Source organism: Cricetulus griseus, chromosome 6, assembly GCF_003668045.3.
Source record: "Cricetulus griseus strain 17A/GY chromosome 6, alternate assembly CriGri-PICRH-1.0, whole genome shotgun sequence".
NCBI lineage: Eukaryota > Metazoa > Chordata > Mammalia > Rodentia > Cricetidae > Cricetulus > Cricetulus griseus.
Genome location: NC_048599.1, coordinates 52,392,411 through 52,415,977, shown reverse-complemented (window position 1 = coordinate 52,415,977; position 23,567 = coordinate 52,392,411). Strand labels below are relative to the sequence as shown.

The 23,567-nt window shown below is 38.5% G+C and overlaps 1 protein-coding gene across 1 annotated transcript in view; it reads right to left on the bottom strand.

Annotated features, from left to right (window-relative positions):
• Window positions 1-23,364, bottom strand: part of Fam227b (family with sequence similarity 227 member B) — a 58,813-nt gene extending 35,449 nt beyond the window's left edge. Inside the window, exons 1-4 of the mRNA XM_035447045.1 lie at window positions 23,314-23,364; window positions 9,283-9,514; window positions 4,185-4,252; window positions 3,776-3,811 (exon numbers count right to left, since the gene is read on the bottom strand). Of these exons, the coding sequence (XP_035302936.1) occupies window positions 3,776-3,811; window positions 4,185-4,252; window positions 9,283-9,514; window positions 23,314-23,364 (387 nt within the window). The remainder of the gene's footprint in view (window positions 1-3,775; window positions 3,812-4,184; window positions 4,253-9,282; window positions 9,515-23,313) is intronic.
• Window positions 23,365-23,567: the final 203 nt, after the last annotated feature.

Below are 23,567 nucleotides of genomic sequence, written 5' to 3'. Positions count from 1 at the left end.
TCTGGGTGTGCTTTACGAACAAGTGCACAGCAATGAGGTGCAGAGCATCTTAATCACCCTGGGAGGGACTATGGGCCATAACAACCAGTTGACCAATCAACACAAGGCAAGCCTGGAGGCACACCAACCCTGAGCCTGTGCATCCCCCTAGACATCCCCCTAGACACTCCCCTTACACTCCCCTATAAGATCTCTATGCCGTGGCTTTGCGACGTCTTTTCCCTGCCATCCGCCATGGTGGATGTATGAAAGGTCCGAGCTAGCATGGGGATAGATCGTTAAACAACTGCAATAAAGCCTCTTGCTGTTTGCATCAAGTTTTTTACTACACCTGGTGATTGGGGTGGTCGAAGTCCTGGGCCGAAATCCTAGGGACCTGTGCCTCTAGGGGTCTTTCAACTGCTTCTATTTCATTAGGGGGTTATAGGGGGTTTAGGTTGCTTATCTGTTCTTGATTCAATTTTGTAAGTGCTATCTGTCTAGAAAATTGTCCATTTCCTTTAGATTTTCGATTTTTTAAAGTACAAGTTTTTAAAGTATGACCTGAAGATTTTCTGGATTTCTTCAGTGTCCGTTGTTATGTACTCCTTCTCATTTCTGATTTTGTTAGTTAGCATGTTCTCTGTGTGTCTTTTGGTTAGTTTGGATAGAAATTTGTCTATATTGTTGATTTGCTCAAAGAACCAACTTTGCTTCATTGATTCTTGTAACGTTTTCCTAGTTTCTACATTATTGATTTCAACCCTCAGTTTGATTATTTCCTGGCGTCTACTCCTCTGTGGTGAGTTTGATTCTTTTTGTCCAGAGCTTGCACTTGTGCTGTCAATTCTCTAGTGTGAATATTCTCCAGTTTCTTCATGTGGGCACTTAGTGCTATAAACTTTCCTCTTAGCACTGCTTTCAAAGTGTCCCATAAGTTTGGATGTGTTGCAGATGATATGATAGTTTACATAAGTGACCCAAAAAACTCTACAAGGTAACTCCCACAGCTGAGAAACACCTTCACCAAAGTGGCAGGATACAAAATTAACTAAAAAAAAATCAATAGCGCTACTATATACAAATGATAAGAGGGCTGAGAAAGAAATCAGAGAAACATCATCCTTTACAATAACCACAAACAACACAAAATATCTTGGGGCAAAACTAACCAAACAAGTGAAACACCTGTACAGTAAGAACTTTGAGTCTTTAAAGAAAGAAATTAAAGAAGATATCAGAAAATGGAAAGATCTTCCATGCTCTTGGATAGGTAGGATCAACATAGTAAAAATGGCAATCTTTCCAAAAGCAATCTACAGATTCAATGCAATCCCCATCAAAATATCTACATAATTCTTCACAGACCTTAAAAGAACAATACTCAACTTTATATGGAGAAACAAAAGACCCAGGATAGCCAAAACAACCCTGTACAATAAAGGAACTTCTGCAGGCATCACCATTCCTGAGTTCAAGTTCTATTATAGAGCTATAGTCCTGGAAGCAGCTTGGTATTGGCACAAAAATAGACAGGTAGACCAATGGAATCTAGTTGAAAACCCTGATATTAACCCACATACTTATGAACACCTGATTTTTGACAAAGAAGCTAAAGATATACAATGGAATAAAGAAAGCATCTTCAACAGATGGGGCTGGCATAACTGGGTACAGGCATGTAGAAAACTGCAGACAGATCCATTTCTGTCCCAATGCATAAAACTTAAGTCCAAATGGATGAAGGACCTCAACATAAATCCATCCACACTGACCATCTTAGAAGAGAATGTGGGAAATACCCTTGGATGAATTAGTACAGGAGACAGCTTCCTGAACCTGTAACACAGACACTGAAATCAACAATTAATAAATAGGACCTCCTGAAACTTAGAAACTTCTGTAAGGTAAAGGACACAGTCACCAAGACAAAACCGCAGCCTACAGATTGGGAAAAGATATTCACCAACCCAATATCTGACAGAGGGCTGATCTCCCAAATTTACAAGGAACTCAAGAAGCTAGTTTCCAAAACACCAAATAATTTAATTAAAAAGTGGTATACAGAACTAAATAGACAATTATCAATAGAGGAATCTAAAATGGCTGAAAGACACTTAAGAAAGTGGTCAACATTCTTAGTCATCAGGGAAATGCAAATCAAAACAACTCTGAGAGACCATCTTTCTCCTGTCAGAATGGCTAAAATCAAAAACACCAATGATAACTTATGCTGGATAGGATGTGTACAAAGGGGAACACTCCTCCACTGCTGGTGGGAGTGTCAACTTGAACAGCCACTTTGGAAATCAGTATGGCGGTTCCTCAGGAAAATGGCAATCAGTCTACCACAACATCCAGCAATTCCACTCTTAGGCATATACCCAAAAGAAGCACATTCATACAACAAGGACATATGTTCAACTCTGTTCATAACAGCATTATTTGTAATAGCCAGAACCTGGAAGCATCCTTGATGCCCCTCAACTGAAGAACAGATACAGAAAATGTTGTACATTTACACAATGGAGTACTACTTTGCAGAAAAAAAAAAACAATGGAATCTTGAAATTTTCAGGCAAATGGATGGAACTAGAAGAAACCATCCTGTACGAGGTAACTCAGTCACAAAAAGACAAACATGGTATGCACTCACTCATAAATGGATTTTAGACATAAAGGATTACCAGCCTACAGTCCACACCACTAGAGAAGTTAGGCGATAAGGAGGACTCTAAGAGATACATACATGGTACCCCAGAAAAGGGGAAAGGGACAAGATCTCCTGAGCAAATTGGGAGCATGAGGGAGGGGAGAAGAAGCTAGAAGAATGAGAAGGGGAGAAGAGGGTGGTTGAGAAGGACATACAGTAGCAGGAAGTTTGTGTAGGGTAAGAATAGAGAGCAAAATAAGAAATACCATCAGAGATGGAGCCAATACAGGTTTAAAGAGAAATCAGGCACTAGAGAAATGTCTGGAGATCTACAAGGACGACCCCAACTAACCATCTAAGCAACAGAGGAGAGGCTACTTTAAATGCCCTACCCTGGTAATGAGATTGATGACTAACTTATATGCCATCCTAGAGCCTTCATTGTGCAGCTAGTGGAAGTAGAAGCAAACACCCACAGCTAAATACTGATTTGAACTGGAATCCAGTTGCAGAGAAGCATGAGTGATGAACAAAGGGGCCCAGACCAGGCTGGCAAAACCCACAGAAACAGCTGACCTGAATAAGGAGAGCTCTTGGCCCCCAGACTGATTACTAGGAAACCAGCATGGGATTGATCCAGACCTTATGAATGTGGGTGTCAGTATGTAGGCCTCAGAAATCTATGGGACCTTGTGTAGTAGATCAGTACTTACCCTAGTATAGGAATGGACTTTGGGAGCCCATTTCACATAGAGGGATACTCCAGCAGCTTAGACACACGGGGAGGGCCTAGGCCCTATACCAAAGGATATGACAGACTCTGAAGACCCTCTTTGGAAGGCCTTACCCTCCCTGGGGAGCAGAATGGGTATGGGATAGGTAGGGTGTTAGTGGGGGAGGCAGGGGAGGAGGGGAGGGAGAGGGAACTGGGATTGACATGTAAAACAATCTTGTTTCTAATTTAAATAAAAATGGGGGGGAAAGCAAGAATAGGGTAGAATAGAAAGTTTTCTAAGCCTGTTCTCAACACTTTCTTGGAGCACAAATTTATAGCTATACATACATCTATAGTATTATTAGCATTCTTTTGGCCCTACATAATATACCTGATATATAATCTGGCAGTATAGAAAATTGAAATACCTTTATATTCTTCTCTGTCTCCATTTCATCTGAAAGCTGGAACAATACAAAACAAAGTATTTAAAATTCTAAATTAATGAAATTTTACATTAAAATCCTGATAAACAAACCCCAAAATGTTTATATTTAATGATAATAAAGGTTTGGTTCAGACAGTCACTTATTAAATATCCAAAGGAAGGGATATATATATATATATATATATATATATATATATATATATGCATATATCAGGGCCCTAACACTGGATGTCAAAAAATCATTTCCTAGATCTTCAAGACAGAAATGTTGCTTAACAAAGACTAAAAGGACATTTTTAAAGTATTGTCAGTTCTTATTTGTAGGATGGCAGCATTTACATTTCCTATGAAAATACACTTTTGAGGGAGAGTAAACACAAGTATCATACCATTATTTTCCTCTGCCTACAGCGGTCCTTTAAGAATGCCCGGTACATTTCCAGATTTGTATATGCACCTTTAAGAAAAAGGAATTGACAACAATGAAAATAAAAACAAGAAAACTGTAGATAATTTATAAAAAATTATACATAAAACTACTCAATGAAATCAACTAAGATTTTGACAAGACAATACCCATAATAAATAATGGAACTATTTTTTATTTTCTGGTTCCTTTTATTTTTCCAAAACATCAAACCCCACCTAACATGTCTGTGGTACTTTATTAGTTAACATTTTATCTCAACTGATATCTAAGAAGTCACATATTTCAAATCATTTATTTATGTAGATTTGGCAGCTTCAAGATTACCTTAAATTCAATAAAATGCAGTACCATGGTGCATGGCGCAGTAAAAGACATGTGCACAGTAAGTTATATGATGTAAGACTTTAAACTACCTCTGATATTTATAGGAGGAAGGTATAAAAGGAGATTTTTCATATTTTTCTCTGATTACTCGTAGTTATTTTCTCTACAAAGATAATATACATGAAAGGTTCAGGCATTAATGCTGACCTGCCCATACCTCTTTGAGAGACAGCCCCCCCCCCCCAACAGGTGGGGCAAGCACAGTGGTCATTATGCAGTATGGACCTGCACCTGTGTAAGGACTGCAAAAGGTTGAGGTCCTCCTTTTAAGCTCACACCCTTACCCCTCCCTCCTCTCTCTTCTCTTCTTGTCTTTCCGGTTGGTCGACCACCCCTCTCTCCTCCCTCTCTGCTCTTGTCTCTTCTTGCTTCCTCTCCTCCCTCCTGTAATAAACTTTATGATTAATGCACCATTCATGGTTCATGTTCCATCATTCCAGCACTGGCCCCATCTCTCAGCTTCAACTTTCTAATTTTTAAACTTTTACAGAAGAACAACAATATGTAAATGCATAAAAGCTACATATATAGCTTATATATGCATATACGAAACACACATAAATACAAATATATATTAATTATATGCATACCGATTCCTACTACTTCTCCGTGGTTAACCACCCTCCTCCCTTCCCTCCTTACACCTTTGATAGGGCTCCTCTTATTGTTTTCCTTTGGCCCTTGGGCCTTTAATTGACTTGTGGCCTTTGTCAAGCAACAAGTGGACTCTTCCACTAAGCCTGTCCTGGTCCAGAACTAACCCACTTCCCCTCGGCCAGCTTCAGAGGTGCAGACCTGGATGGTACTACAAGGAGACTTCGTCTTCTGAGGAATATACCTGTGTGTAATGGGGTCAATGTCCTAAAGCTTCCCCACCCCCACAAAAGGCATCGGACGCTCCTGCCTTTCAGATGGCTCCAAGAAGCCATCCCTGAGGTCAGAGAAAAATGTCCTTTATAAAATCCACATAGATTCTCCAATTGGGGGCCAGGGCTCTATCCCCCTCTGCTGAAATATTTGGCCACTTCTTTTTATACAAGGAAGGGGGAATATGTTGGGAGCCAAATCTCTGGGCTTGGCATGAGATCCTAGGCCATGCTTGGCCGGCCACATAGTTGTATATTAACCTTTACACAGCAGCTCCTTAGAACCTCAGCTCAAGAAAACAAACAGCTTGACCCAGTCCTCCACCCACAGTCTCAGTCACCTAAGCAACCCCTTCCTGGACCTCTTACTCATAAACTCTTTACCCTGCCAAACATCCTCTTTGTGGCTTCCTAATATCCTGCCTATACCAACACCTGGTGCACAAACAACTCATTTTGCCCCTCCCCATATCCTGACTATATAAGCTAGCCTGAGAAAGGTAAAGTTTGCCACTTGATCAGAATCCTGTCTTGTGGTCCTTCTTTCTGTGTCTCTTGTCCCCATTCCCTATCCCTGACTCTCTTACTCCAGGTTGATGTCTTGCAGGTCGGGACACACCTCAAAGAGGATATGAATATACTCAAAGAAAACAAAACAAAAACAAAGAGATGAATGAAATGCAGAAGTCATTCCAAGACAAGAATATAGAATTAAATAAAGAGAGGGAATTGTCAAAGAAAACCCAAGTTGAAATGATGCTGGAAGTAAAAACTTAATAAGCCAAATAAAAATGTCAGTGGAAAGCCTCACTAGGAAAAGTCTAAACAGAGAAACACTGGAGTCAAATAACATGGTTAAATAAAGTGGACTTAACAGACATCCACAGAACATTTCAACCAAACAAAAGAGAATGCTCATGCTCCTCAGCATCCCATAAACTTTCTCCAAAACCGATCACAAAATAAGACATAAATCAAGTCAAAACAAATACAGGGGAGTTTAATAACATCCTGCATTAAGTGCAACAAAGCCAGGCATCAACGGCAATAGAACCCAGAGAAAGTACACAAACTCAAGGAAGCTACAGTACTACTGAATGGTAGTTAGACAAGGAAGACATAAGTAGGGGGTAAAATCCTAGATGTGAATGAAACTGAAAACACAGCATGCCAAAATCTATGGGACACAATGATGGAAGTCCTAAGAGGAAAGCTAATGCTAAATGGAGAAAAACCCAAAGCATTCCCATTAAAATCAGGAAAAAGGTGTTTCCACTCTCTGCTCAATATAATGCTTGAAGTGTTACCGGGAGCAATGCAGCCAGAGACAAACATAAATGGAGAGGGAGAGGGAGAGGGAGAGGGAGGAGGGAGAGGGAGAGGAGAGGGAGAGGGGAGAGGGAGAGAGGAAGGGAGAGGGGGAGGGAGAGAGGAAGGGAGAGGGGGAGGGGGAGGGAGAGGAGGAGGGAGAGGGAGACAGGGAGACAGGGAGACAGGGAGAGAGGGAGAGAGAATATACTTAGGAATAAACCTATCCAAGGAAATGAAGGACCTCTACAACAAACCCTTTATGACACTGAAGACAGAACTCCAGCAGATGGGAACACCTCCTAGGCTCAAGGATCAGAATATTCACTATGTGGTCTCCTGCCAAAGCAACAGCAAAGTATAGACTGAATGCAACCACTAGCAAAATACCAAGTCCTCTCCTCACTGAAAAAGAAAAAAGTCTCCAAATTAGAGAACAAAATCTTTGCCTTAGGCACTAATATCAAGAACTTACAAGGTAAAAAGTTACCCTCCTCAAGCCCTGAAACATATCAAGAAACGAGCTAATTAAATGAACAGACAGAACTGTAAATGACCAACACATATTTTTAAAAGTGTTCAACATCCCTAGTCATCAAGGAAATACAAATTGAAAATACTTTTATATTCCACTCACCCAAATCAGAATGATGACCATCAAGAAATCTGACAATAAATGCTGGTGATGATGTGGAGAAAGGGGAACCCTGGTTCATTGCTGGAGGCAGTGTAAACCAGTGCAGCCATATAAAAATCAGTATGGAAATTTCTCAAAACATTACAAACACAGAACTACCACATGACTCAACTATACAACTGCTGATATATACTCAAAAGAGACATATGGCCATCCATGTTCACTGCTGCTTTTTTCATAACAACAAGGAGATGGAACAAGCCTCGATATCCATGAGATGAATGGAACCAGCCTAGATACCATCAAATGAATAGATAGTGAAAATGTTGCATATACACACAATACAGTTATATTCAGCTGTAAAGAAATAAAATTATGAAAACATTAGAAAGTGAAAAGAATTTGGAGTATATTAAGTGAAGTGACCCAAACTCAGATATGTACACTTTCATGTAATGTACATAATAGAGACACCCTGTAATGTACATATACATGTACAAATAGGTGTGGTCAGCTCTAAGAAAGCTGGAGAGGAAACAAGAAAGGGTAAAAACTAGTGCTGACAGGGTGAGGAGCAAGGAGACACAAATGACATTAAAGTATAAAGGGGACTTGGAAGGAGGCCACAATGGCATAGGGATGAGGGGCTGGAGAGGAGAAAAGGGGAAGTGGATCTACTAAAATACACTTTGCCTGAAATGCCATAATGATATCTAATACCTTGTATGCTCATTTTTAGAGAAAATGTGGTACATTTACACAATGGAGTACTACTCAGCGGAAAAAAAAAATGGAATCTTGAAATTTTCAGGAAAATGGATGGAACTAGAAGAAACCATCCTGGAGTGAGGTAACCCAGTCACAAAAAAACAAACATGGTATGTACTCACTCATATGTGGATTTTAGACATAGAGTAAAGGAATACCAGCCTACAATCCACACTGCCAGAGAAGCTAGTAAACAAGGAGGACCCTAAGAGAAGGGGTCCCCTGGAGAAGGGGAAAGGGTCAAGATCCCCTGAGCAAATTGAGAGCACGGGAAGAGGGGGGAGGGAGCTAGGAGAATGAGGAGGGAAGAAGAGGAAGGATGCAGAAGTCATGAGGGAGCAGAAAGGTCGAGTCAGGGGAAGAACTGAAGAAAGGATATGTGATAGGTAGGGTTTTAGTTGGGGGGTTGGTAGGGGAGGAGGGGAAGGAGAAGGGAACTGATATTGTCATGTAAAACAATCTTGTTTCTAATTCATAAAAAAATCTGAAAAGAAAAAAGACGACAGCTGCTACTATTATTTAAAAATATTCTGGAAGTATTGATCAGTACAATTAGATAGGAAAAAGTTATACAAATGCCAAGGATAAAAATTATCATTGCTTGAGGATAAGAATTAATCTCAAAAATTAATTTCTTCTGCACTGAATACTAAATAAAGCTACAGGCTAACCTAAGCCACATGGATCAGCTCTCACTCCATTAATTTGGTTTCTACATTTACTATTGATAGAGGCTTAGTTCTTACAGCATCAAACATCCCAATCTTGTTTCCCAGAATCCCTGATGTTTTGCTACCTCTATTCCATTTTAACAGAGTTAATAACTGTCTTGGGCTCGTTCCAGTAATTATTACTTTCAAACCGCATACTCAGATCTACCTAAAAACATTTATTGGGTCCTACTGGATGATGAGATTTTTAAACATTTAGTTTTAAGATATTTAAATTTTGGAATTTCATTCTTTATGAGAATACACATAGAGGCAGCATATACAGACAGACAGAAACACACACACACACACACACACACACACACACACACACACACACACACACCAGACCATTACTTTATTCACATAAAAAATAGATCTTACTTTTCTTGGAAAACATTCTGTTACATTCAAATAAATTGGAGGACTGCTTTGTCAAAAGATATGAACATTCTCTTAAATTTGACTCTATGGTGCTGAAAGTTTCAAATATTCGAGGAACATTGGTCCATAGATAAGAATAAATCGAAGCAAATGAAGCATCCTCTTCTAGTTTTCTCCGAGCATCGTCCAATGATTCAGTATCTATAAAACAAATATCCCTCGGCCAATCATCCTGCACAAACACACATTTTACAACATTCTGAATCAATTTAAATCAGAGTTTAATGAATTAAAATTGAAATTTTACTCTAAAGCACTAAAGAATTATTAGTATTAAAAGTTTTAAAAATAAATTTCCAAATAATTAAAAACCTCACAAAAGGCTGGGTGGGGGTGGCACAAACCTTTAATCCCAGCACTTGGAGGCAGAGGCAGGTGGATCTTTGTTAGTTGGAAATCAGCCTGGACTACAAAGCAAGTTCCAGGACAGCTAAGGCTACACAGAGAAACCCTGTCTTGAAAAACCAAAACCAAAGCCAAAAACATGTTTTGGGGGATCATTTGAGCATAAGTTGCTGCTTTGATGGGCTATTATTTTTCAATACTTTAGTATTTCTGAAAAAAATGAAAGTATCTTCCTTATTTTAGCATTAGAGTACTAAATGCATTTTCCTATCTAAATTAGACCCCATTGAAATTTCATCAGTTGGTCAAGTGATGCCTTTTTTAGAAAAAAGAATAGAATTTAGAAACACAAATATTCAGAATTCAATTCTTTTAGTATTATTCCATTTTAGTTTAAAACAACCCCTCAATATTTGTCAGGAAAGAAAGAGAAAGAATTAGAAGGCACAATAACTGAGTTTTTTTCTTCTGTTTTTCAGCCTTACTGAAAATAAGCAAAATTATACATATTTATGATACATAACATGCTGTCTTAATATCTATATAAATTATGAGATGACTAGCTAAGTACAAAGCTAAGAACATACTCATTGTTTCACATAGGTTGCTTGTTTTTCTAAGGTGAGAAATTTAATGACTATTTTCTTGGCAATTCTAAAATATATATTAACTGGAGTCACTATACTGTTCACTAGATCTCCAGAATATATTCATATTATATAATAAAAACTTTTGGGGGTTTCAAGACAGGGTTTCTCTGTGGCTTTGGAGGCTGTCCTGGAACTAGCTCTTATAGACCAGGCTGATCTCGAACTCATAGAGATCCACCTGCCTCTGCCTCCCAAGTGCTGGGATCAAAGGCGTGTGCTGCCACCACCCGGCTATTAGAAACTTTTATATACTTCAGTACATTTGTATTCTTATTTTTACAAGTCCCTGGGAACCATTAGGCTCTTCTCTGCTACTGTGTTCCACTGTTTCAAATTCCTTGTGTGAGTAGAAAATGGAGTAATGGTCTTTCTGGGTACCATTTATTTCATTTAACATTTTTCTAGGTTAATACACATAATTGCATATGTTTTGCATGGTTTGTGGACGTCTAAAAATGTCATAAGGAATCATGCTATTAACTATCTACCTAAAAAACCCTACAGTAATGTGGGTAAACATGTATAGCTCAAATAAAATTTTCTCATTTGAGCTGATAAAGCTCTCTCCAAGAGTCAAAGACCATCTTTAAAAACCCCAACATTAGGCATGAGGAGCCATCTTTTGAGTTGTTGGCCAGGGCTGTTGAAGAGACTCTCAAAATATACAGCCTATTGCTGTTCTCCAGAGGGGAAATAAGTCCTTATTGCTGAAGACAGCATACATTTCAGAGGCATGACCCAACGGCCTCTGAGCTATAATTGACCTAAAAGCCTTCTCCCTGAGCAGTAGCTTTCATGGTATCAGAAGACACCATGCAGGCTTCCAAAAGAAGAAGATAACAAAAAGTCTTACCCAGCTATGATGCTATGAACCACCACAAAAACCAGCATGGCAAAATAACCCAAAGGGTTCAGTAGTGGCACACATAATTTGGTGGTATTCATCAGCTCTCTAATCCAATTTAAGATCTGCTTAACAAGAAAGACATCACACTTGGTACTGGAAACCTGGCTATCTACCCAGGGCTAGTAAAGCCATGGATCTCGGATGAAAACATACATCTTCCACCATTATTAAACCAGAATAGCCTCTAACTCCATTCTCCATGTTATTCCTTATACCAGCAAATAAGTGTACTCCTCACTCATCATCAAGGAAGCTTCTCTTTGCAACAGATAGAGACCATTACAGCCAATCAAATCACAGCCAATCAAAATACATAATTGTTGAGCCCATTCCCAATAAAGAGATCTTCAAAATGGCTCTGTCATCTAAAGCTCAGGGAAAAATGAAGACCAGCATATGGAAAGATTGCAAGAGCCAGAGGACATGGAGTTTGCAGTGAGATTGTGTCTCCTAAGAATGTCAAAAGCTACACCCACAGTCACACTAAACATGAGCCTAACAAGGACAATAGACATGCTTAAAGTGAACAGGGTAAAAGCTCATGATTCCTCAACCTTACGCAAAGAACTACAGACATCTAAAGAATGCATAGAGTGTAATAGTCTTCCCCAGGGAAGAGTATAGCAATCCGTTATCCAATACCAAATGGTCATCCCAGAAGACATACATACATGTAAAATGGTACAGATTAACAGATTATATTTAGGAATAAATACATGTACATAGCCTCTGCCCTTCTGCCTGCTGCCTGAGCCTGAGTTGAGTCCTAGGCGCTGCTCTGTCTTCAATCTCCTCCATAACCCCCCTGCTCGGTTCTTCCTGAGACTTCCCCTGGACAAGAGTGGACCTGCCCAGAACGGAAGGCCCATCCTGAGTCCAGACACACCTCAACCTTGTCCCGGCTCTGCCCTCTGCCCTCTGCCCTCCGCCTGAGTGAGTCTGGGCACTATTCTGTCCTCAACCTCCCCCATCACCTCCTGCTTGGTTCTTCCCTAGGCTCCCCTGGACAAGAGTGGACCTGCCCAGACCGGAATGTCCATTCTGAGTACAAACACACCTCAACCTTGTCCCCCCTCTGCCTGCTGCCTGAGCATAAGCCTGCTGCCTGAGCCTGAGCCCTCCGCCTGCTGCCTGAGAGAGGGAGAGACCCCACCTGCACCCACTGGAAGAAGAGATGGGAAGAAGACAGAATAAGAACACACTCAACAACAGAAAGACCAATATGACACCACCAGAATCTAGGGACTCTACTCCAGCAAGAACTGAAAAGCCCAAAGCAGAGGATGAAGAAGAGATGGACCTTAAAAATTATCTTATGAATATGATAGAGACCATTAAAGAGGAAACAAGACAATCCCTTAAAGAAATCTAAGAAAAAACAAGCAAAAAATTACATGAAATGGAGAAAAAGACAAACCAAAAAAATCCAAGAAATAAAAAAATCTCTTAAATAATATAAAGAAAGCCAAGAAAAAACAACCAAACAAGTAAAGGAAACAATTCAAACAGTTCACGGTTTGAAAGCAGAATTAGAAACAATAAATAAAACACAGAATGAGGGGATGCTGGAAATAGAAAAGCTGGGTAAACAATCAGGAACCACTGATGGAAGCATAACCAATAGAATACAAGATATGGAAGAGAGAATCTCAGGTGTTGAAGACTCATTAGAGGATAGACAGTCATCCACCAAAGAAAACTCAAGCCCAAGAAATCCCTAACATAAAATATTCAGGAAATATGGGATACCGTGAAAAGACCAAACCCAAGAATAATAGGTTTAGAAGGTGAAGAAATTCAGCTCAAAGGTTCAGAAAATATATTCAACAAAATCAAAGAAGAAAACTTTCCCAACTAAAGAAGGATATGCCTATGAAAGCACAAGAAGCTAAAAATACAACAAATAGATTGGACCACAAAAAGAAGTCCCCTCGCCACATAATAATCAAAACACCAAGCTTACAGAATAAAGAAAAAATATTAAGAGCAGCAAAAGAAAAAGGCCAAGTAACATATAAAGGCAGACCTATCCAAATTACACACAACTTCTCAGTGGAAACTTTGAAAGCCAGAAAATCCTGGATAGATGTCCTACAAACGCTAAGGGAACATGGATGCCAGCCCAGACTACTGTATCCAGCAAAGCTTTCAATCACTATAGATGGAGAAAACAAGATATGCCATGACAAAACCAAATTTAAGCAACACATATCCACAAATCCAGCCCAACAGAAATTACTGGAAGGAAAACTCCAATGCAATGAAGATAACTATGCTCAAAAAACCATAGGCAATAGATAATCCCACTTTACCAAACACCAAAAAAGTGGGGGAAATCCACACACAATACCACCACCACCAACAAATCCAAAACAAACAAGAATCAACAATCAATGGTCATTAATATCCCTCAATGCCAATGGTCTTAACTTGCCTATAAAAAGATACAGGCTAACAGAATGGATATGAAGACAGAATCCATCCTTCTGCTGCATACAAGAAACACATCTCAACTTCAAAGACAGACAATACCTCAGAATAAAGGGTTGGGAAAAGATTTTCCAATCAAATGGACTCAAGAAACAAGCTGGTTTAGCAATTCTAATATCTAACAAATTAGACTTCAAACTAAAGTCAATCAAAAGAGATGAAGAAGGGCATTTCATACTTATCACAGGAAAAGTCCATCAAGATGAAGTCTCAATCCTGAACAACTATGCCCCAAATACAAAGGCACCCACATTTGTAAAAGAAACATTACTAAAGCTCAAATCACACATAAAACTCACACACTTATAGTAGGAGACTACAACACCCCACTTTCACCACTAGATAGGACCACCAGACAGAAATTAAAAAAAGAAACAAAAGAACTAACAGATGTTATGACCAAATTGGGTTTAACAGATAAAACATTCCATCTGAACACAAAAGAATATACCTTCTTCTCAGTGCCACATGGAACCTTCTCTAAAATTGACCACATACTCGGCAATGTAGCAAACCTACACAGATATAAAAAAAATTGGAATAACCCCTGTATCTTATTAGATCACCATGCATTAAAGTTAGAATTCAACAATAACACAAATTGCAGAAACCCTACAAACTCATGGAAATTGAATAATGTGCAATTGCTCCATTCCTGGGTCAAGGAAGAAATAAAGAAAGAAATTAAAGACTTCCTAGAATTTAATGAGAATGAAGACACAACATACCCAAATTATGGAACACTTTGAAAGCAATGTTGGGAGGAAAGTTCATAGCACTAATTGTCCACATGAAGAAACTGGAGAATAGTCACACTAGAGAATTAACAGTGCAACTGAAAGCTCTAGAACAAAAGGAAGCAAACTCTCCCCAGAGGAGCAGGTGCCAGGAAATAATCAAACTGAGGGCTGAAATCAATAAAGTAGAAACTAGGAAAACACTACAAAGACTCAATGAAACAAAGAGTTGGTTCTTTGAGAAAATCAACAAGATAGACAAACCTCTATCCAAACTAACAAAAGACACAGAGAGAGCATGCTAATTAACAATATCAGAAATGAAAAGGAGGATATAACAACAGATACTGAGGAAATCCAGAGAATCATCAGGTCATACTTTGAAAACCTGTACTCCACAAAATTCGAAAATCTAAAGGAAATGGACAATTTTCTGGATAGATTTTACTTACCAAAACTAAAGCAAGAACACATAAGCAATTTCAACAGACCTATAACCCCTACTGAAATAGAAGCAGTCATCAAAAATCTACCAACCAAAAAAAAGCCCAGGATCAAATGGTTTCAGTGCAGAATTCTACCAGAAATTCAAAGAAGATCTAATACCAGTACTCCTCAAATTGTTCCACACAATAGCAGCAGAAGGGACATTGTCAAGCCACACAAAGACACACCAGAAAAAAAGAATTACAGACCAATACCCTCATGAACATCAATACAAAAATATTCACAAAAAATACTGGCAAATTGAAACCAAGAACACATCAGAGAAATCATCCACCATGATCAAGTTGGCTTTATCCCAGGAATGCAGGGATGGTTCAACATATGAAAATCCATCAATGTAATCGACCATATAAACAAACTGTAAAAGAAAAACCTAATAATCATCTCGCTAGATGCTGAAAAATCTTTTGACAAAATCCAACATCCCTTCATGATAAAGGTCTTGGAGAGATCAGGAATAACTGGAACATACCTAAACATGATAAAAACAATATACAGCAAACCCACAGCCAACATCAAACTAAATGGAGAGAAACTCAAGGCTATTCCTCTAAAATCAGGAATAAGACAAGGATGTCCACTCTCTCCATATCTCTTCAATATTGTACTTGAAGTCCTAGCTAGAGCAATAAGACAACAGAAGAAGATCAAGAGGATACAAATTGGCAAGGAAGAAGTCAAACTTTCACTATTTGCTGATGATATGATAGGTAACATAAGTGACCTGAAAAACTCTAACAGGGAACTACTACAGTTGATAAACACCTTCAGCAAAGTGGCAGGATACAAGATTAACTAAAAAAAATCAGTAGCTCTATTATATACAGAAGATAAATGTGCTAAGAAAGAAGTCAGAGAAACTTCACCCTTTACAATAGCAACTAACAAAAATATCTTGGGGTAACAAGATATTTTTTTATTTTACTTACCAAAACTAAAGCAAGAACACTTTGAGCCTGTACAGTAAGAACTTTGAGTCTTTAAAGAAAGAAATTTAAAAAAGATAGCAGAAAATGGAAGGATCGTCCATGCTCTTAGATAGGTAGGATCAACATAGTAAAAATGGCAATCTTGCCAAGAGCAATCTACAGATTCAATGCAATCCCCATCAAAATACCTACACAATTCTTCAGAGACCTTGAAAAAATAATACTCAACTTTATATGGAGAAACAAAAGACCCAGGATAGCCAAAACAACCCTGTACAATAAAGGAACTTCTGGAGGCATCACCATCCCTGACTTCAAGCTCCATTATAGAGCCATAGTCCTGTAAACAGCTTGGTATTGGCACAAAAATAGGTTGACCAATGGAATCAAACTGAAAACACTGATGTTGACCCACACACCTATGAACACTTGATTTTTGACAAAGAAGCTAAAGTTATACAATGAAAGGAAGAAAGCATCTTCAACAAATGGTGCTGGCATAACTGGATGCTGGCATGTAGAAGATTGCAGATAGATCCAAGTCTATCGCCATGCACAAAAGTTAAGTCCAAATGGATCAAAGACCTGAACATAAATTCAGCCACACTGAACCTCCTAGAAGAGAAGGTAGATGGTACCCTGGAACAAATTGGTACAGGAGACTGATTTCTGAACATAACGCCAGTAGCACAAACATTGAGATTGACAATTAATATATGGGACCTCCTGAAACTGAGAAGCTTCTGAAAAGCAAAGGACACAGTCAGAAAGACACAATGCCAGCCCACAGACTGGGAAAAGATATTCACCAACCCCACATCTGACGGAGGGCTAATCACCAAAATATACAATGAACTCAAGAAGCTAGCCACCAAAACAACAAACAATGCAATTAAAAATTGGAGGGCAGAACTAAATAGAGAATTCTCAACAGAGGAATCCAAAATGGCTGAAAGACACATAAGAAAGTGCTCAACATCCTTAGCCATCAGGCTTAGGGAAGTGCAACTCAAAATCACTCTGAGATACCATCTTAGTCCTGTCAGAATGGCTAAATTTAATAACACCAATGACAATCTATGCTGGAGGAGATTGGAGAAAGAGGAACACTCCTCCTTTTCTGGTGGGAGTGCAAACTTGTACAACCACTTTGGAAATCAGTATGGTGGTTTCTCAGCAAAATGGGAATCAGTTCTACCTCCAGATCCAGCAATTCCTCTCTTGGGCATATACACAAAGTATGCACACTCATACAATAAGGACATATGTTCAACTATGTTCATAGCAGCATTATTTGTAATAGCCAGAACCTGGAAGCAATCTAGGTACCCCTCAACTGAATAATGGATAGAGAAAATGTGGTACATTTACACAATGGAGTACTACTCAGTGGAAAAAAAACAATGGAATCTTGAAATTCGAAGGCAAATGGATGGAACTAGAAAAAAACATCCTGAGTGAGCTAACCCAACCACAAAAAGATAACATGTTATGTACTCACACATTTTTTTATTTTTAGACATAGAGCAAAGGATCACTAGTCTACAATACACACAAGGAGGACCCCAAGAGAAGATTGCATAGTCCCTCGATGAAGGGGATGGGGACAAGAACCCCTGACCAAAGCGGGATCCCGGTGGCAGGGAGAGGAAGGAGAGCCTTCATCCTGTTGCTGTTCAAAGCAGAAACAGACACCCATAGCTAAGCACTGAACAACACTATTGAAATTCAGTTGTGGAGAGGGAGGAGAGATGAGCAAAGGAGCTAAGACAGGGCTGGAGAGACCTGCAGAAACAGTGGACCTGACCTACTGATAGCATGGAGACCCTTGTCATAAAGCTGGGGAAACAGCATTGGACTGAACCAAGCCCTCTGAATGTGGTTGCCAGCTAGGAGGCCAAGACAGTCTATAGGACCTTTAATGGTGGAACCAGTCTTTATCCCTAGAGCACAATGACCTTTGGAAGTCCATTCCGTATGGAGGGATACTATTGTAGCCCAGATACAGCAAGGAGGGCCTAGGCCTTCCCCCAAAGGATTTGACAGACTTTGAAGGTCCCTGGTGGGAGGCCTCACTATCTCTGGGGAGGAGTCGGGGATGGGGGGGTGCTGGGGGAAGTTGGTGGGGAACATGGGAGGATGGAAGGGCAAGGGAATGGAGGGGGATGGATATGTAAATATGAGTAGTAATTAAAGAATAAAAAATATTTTTATGAATAAATTACATGTACATATATGTAAGAACAATTAATAAAAAGAGAACAAGGAGAGATATATGGGATGATTTGGAGGAAGAACAGAGGAGGGACACATGGTGTAATATAATCTCAAAAATAAAAGGAAGTAACAAAATAAGTTTCTTTACTGCAGAGTAAAAGATAAATGGAGCGAAGAGGAAGCACACAAAATTGGAGAGAATCTTTTCCAGCTATAAATCAGATAATTAATATCCAGAATATACAAAGAACAAAAAAAACCAGAGTCAAGAAAACACATGACCCAATCAGAAATAGGCTATGGATTCAAACATAGAGCTCTCAAGAGAGAGAGAGAAGGGAAGGGGTGAGCTAAGAAATATCTTTAAAAGTTTTCAATATCTTTAGCAATTAGATAAATCATAATTAAAATTTCATCTTACCCCACTCAGAATTACTAGGATAAAAAAAAACAGCTGATAAGTGCTTCCAAGGATTCTGGGAGAGAGAGCCCCTCATTCACTGTTAGGATTACAAACTGGTGCATCCGATTTGGAAATCAGTGTAGAGAATTCTCAAAAAGCTAAATGTAGATCTAATATGTGATCTAGCTATACCACTCCTTGGTATATTATAACCCATAAATAGTTGCTTAACTATGTTCATTGCCATTCCATTAACAGTATCTATAACATGGAAACAACCTAAATGTCCTTCAACATATAGTTAATGAAAATGTGAATATATATATATAATATATAATATATATATATATATATATATATATATGTCAGCTATTAAACAAAAAAGTATGAAATTTTTTAGGTAAATGGATAGAGATATTAAAAACATCCTGAGAGGGGTAACCAGACCCCAAAGACAAATATTGTATATTTTCTCTTATTTATGGTTGTTAGCATTTAAGCCTTCTATATGCATATTATAATCTATATAGCCTCAGAGGTTAGGGTTCAAGAAAGGGACCGGCATGGAGAAGAGGATGCCCCAAAGAAAAGGAAATAGAATACATAGCTATGGAGAGACAAGTGGGAGGTTGGAGTGGGAGAATTAATAGTGGGGGGTGGATGAGAGTGATAAGATACAAAATATAGGGAGGAACAACTAACACTAAAAGCCATTTGAGGGGGTCATATAGAAACTACTACCATAGAAGCTTCCTAAACTATATACTTACATGAATGAAATATAAATGGAGTCACTAAGTAATGAGGGAGACAATGTCCCAACTAGACATCCTTTGCCACCATGTGAAACCTCCAGAACCAGGAACGAGTTATATCTAGTTGAGTCTTTAGCAAAACGGGCCCCAAACATCTCAGGCTATTCTCATGGCTCTTGGTTGCTCTTCATAAACTGATGTTAAGGCCCTACTGCTGAAGACAACACTTACCATATCTCATCGAACAGGGAGAAGTCAAGCTAGTACCTAACTAGTGCTTTTACCCCTACTGGCTAGTTGTTCATGGTACTGGAAGATAATCTGCACTTTACCAGAGGAGAAAGGTAACCATCACCTCAGCTATAAGCCCTGCAATCAACAACAGTGACCTGCCTTCAAGCTATACTGGTACAATAGGGGCACAGATGACATGGGAGAAATCAACCACTGTCTGATTGGATTTAAGGCACACTCCATGCTTGACATTGTTGCTTGGGTGGCTATGACCCTCAGACTGAGTAGGTCGTGGGCCTAGGGGAAAACCAAATACTACTGTTTTGCTAAAGAAACATAGGAACGAAATGATTCCTAGGCATTCTACTATACCCATAGACCAGTGCCTCACTCAGTCATCATCAGAGAAGCTTCATCTTGCTGGAGATGGAAACTAACACAGATACCCACAATTGAACAACATGCAGAGAGAGGCTTTGGAACATTAAGTCCTAAATGGCATGCCTTCATCAAGGCTCAGGGATCTATGCAGAAGAGGAGGCAGAAAGACTATACCAGCCAAAGGGGATGGATGATTCCAAAGAAATGGTGTCTTTCAAATACAACAGGACTGATACATGAACTCATGGAGACTGTGGCAGCAAGCACAGGGCCTTCACAGGTTCAAGCCAAACTGGATCTCAGTGCTGAGAGGAGAGTGGACACAGGATACCACCCCTAACCAAGAAGCTATCTGCAATTGACTCCATCTTACAAAGGAAAAATTAGTTTTCTCCTATGGAGTCTCACTAAGTATATTAGCAACACTTAAAGGTAGGCCTCATACCTAGCAGTAGATATATAACACAAAATCACTCAATGGTATTTTTGTACTTTTGGATTCAAATTGCTTTGTTGAGAATTTTTTGTCATACTGCTATTTTGCTTGCATATTATAGTTTCTGATTTTGTTTTTATGAGAGGGGTGTGTGTGTGTGTGTGTGTGTATACTCTTTGTGTTTTTAAAATTCTGGTTTGTTTGTTTTTGTCCATTTGTTCCTTCACTTTCTAAAGAAAAAAGGAAAGAAAAGGTGTAGAGTTGGTTGGATGGGGAGATAGGAAGAACTGGTAGGCGTGAGGAAAGTGAGAACGTTGATCAGAATACTGTCTATGAAAAACTGTTTTCAATGGGAAAAAAAGAAAAAAGGAAATAAACTTTTGGAAACCGGTTTTATTTATTTTATTTTGCTTTTAAATGGCATTCCTTTCAAAACACTGGGACAAAATCTCTCATTTAAATACATACATGCACATGAAATTTCACTGCCAAAAATTTCATAGCAAATTCTGTTCATGTTTTACATGAGTGGAAATAAATAATTATACTCTCATTTCTTAAATTTCAACACACCTCATTAAAAAGTCACCTATCTTTCAAGCTAGTATCTTTATTCCAACCTTGATCTGACACACCTCAAAGTAAAATAAATCTTAGCTTCACATTGGTAAATGAATGAACTCAACAATTGTCAGAGAAAATTCCTTAGTAATCCTGGGAGCTCCAGAAAGACTCAGTAATTACACACAATTAAACAAAACATTATTTTGAACATTTCACTTTGACTCAGGAATCAAGGAATATTGATGTAAGTTTTCTGTAAACTACCTGTGAGTTGTGCTGAGTGGCTAAATAAGGGTAACTGTTAGATTTTCTTGAAGGTATAAATACCTAAGACAAAAATCTTAGGAAAGTATGCAGAATTGTATGCACAGGGCAAACAGTTTTTAAATATGAAAACATTATTGTTGGAAGCAACTGGAAATGACATACAGCCCACTGATAAGGACACAAACATGTGCAAACATTTCCATTTTTTGTTTCCATATCTGATGTTTTTAAAAGGTATGTTGCAGAGAAATGAGGACAGGATGCTCTACTCACCCAGTTTTGAAACTTTAAGAATTCTTCAAAGCTCTTTGGAGGCTCTGGGGGTTTCTAGTGAAACAAAATCAGTCAGTGCCATTAATTCTAATTGTACTTAACACACACAACACACTTAAGCAAATGTAATACTTAAGGTAGAATTTTTAGAGTTGTAAGGTATTATAAAACATTCATTTGTGTACTTTGCAACGTCTGGGTATTTTGAAAAGGGACAAAGATAAGTGTTTAAATGCTGTCTTTACAAGAAACTCCACCGTCAATGTTGCCGAATGCGCTCATTTCAAATTCCAACAAGAGTTCCAAGATATTTTGAGTTATTGTGGACTGTATCCATAATAAACTCAGAGCCAGAAATATAATAAATATTCCTCTGTTGACAAGAAAGCCACAGGAAATTGTGAGTGTACGATAGAGGCTTCAGGCTAACAATTCATAATCCCAATTTTATTACGTAGTAGTTTCTCTGGGCATTGACAATGTACTCAACAATAGAATAATTTCATCAAGATGAAACCTGAGTCCTTGTCTTAGAGACGTTGTAGCATTCCTCCTTCTGCTTAGATACTTCCCCATCTAAAACTCTCTCTTTCCAAGTCTTTCTGGGCCTGTGTAGCTCTCAATTAAAATATCAAGTTAAAAGTAACTTTTAATTGGAAGTTTGAAAATTCAAGGCCAATTAACTACCCTGTTTTAAAACAAAATATCCCACACAAACACAAAAACAGAAAGTCACTTTTTTTCCCCAAGAAGGCTTTACCCTCTGAACCTTACAAAGTTTCTTCAGGGTGACACTGAGCGATTGGTGTCTCTAGAGAAATAGAGACTATATACATTGTGGTTGAATCACATAAATAATATACAGTGGCTGTCACAAGTCTGTAAGTATTTCATGAATAGGTGAGTAGATGCATGGGAGAAGTATCTAGGTATTTGAAAAATTCTAACATGCTCGAGAATGAAAATACAGTGAGGGAGAAAAAGAGAAAGAAGAATCCAGAAGTCTAATGCCTCCATAGCTATCATGACATGGCTGAAAAGAATGAAATCACATTTTAATTTACTAAAACACTCATTGCACATTCACCTATTCAATGGGCCAGTTTATAAAACCACAGGGCTATACTTTGTAAAACTAATTACACATTTGTAGTTAAATGGAATATTTCATGCTCTTAAAAATTATTTAAATATATGAATATCAGTAAACATACATTTAACAAATGATAGTAAAATAAATAATGTAGGTAAAACATTATACAAAATTACAAGAATAAATGAAGTCAAGTATAAGGAAAACATGGAACTCTGGAACTAAGAAGATTGAGAAAGAGTTATGAGGGGCATAGTAAACAAAAGGCTTAGAAATAAAATAAGTGAAATAAATTTAAGTGTTTTGTTTTCTTTTAATGGTTATCAAATTATTTCAATCATAAACTGAAAATAATATCACATTTTACTAGACAGGAAATAGAAAAATGAATTGAAGGAGTTAAATTTGCATAAGAAACTTTTAGTCAACTGCAATATGAAATTCACTGTCTGGAATAAAATGAATAGGAGGTAAGGAACGAGAAGTTAAATGAACACCTATTTTCATAGAAGTAGAGTGCTGCTCTGTAGAAATAATAAGAAAAAAAACAGGTCATATAAAAAGCATTCTTTTTTAAATGTTAATGAAGTCCAGAAGATACTGATAACCATGATGGGTCAAGGTTATAAGACTTTATTCCATACTTATCAAAGCAGGGCTCTTCTCAGCACCAAGCTCAATGCAACAGCAGGGCAAGCCCATGAAGCCAGCCCTGCTGATGGCCTGAAATTCAGACAGAACATACTCTCTATAAATAAGCACAGATTCACAACAGTTCCTTACCTGAGGTATAGGCTTCTGTATCCACTGAATCTTAGCTTGTTGGCCTGCCATGGTGGAATAAACATGGAGATGAAGAGAGATCAGCTGGGCCTTAGCAATCAGTATGAGCTCAGGGAACAAGCTGGAAAGACACCCAAATGCAAAAAGCAGGTGACTTAAATAACCACTCTGTGTCACTTTCAAGCCTCACTTATGAATGCTGTCAATAAAGTCACAGTGGAGGAAGATTATACACAAGGAAAGCTGCACAGGCT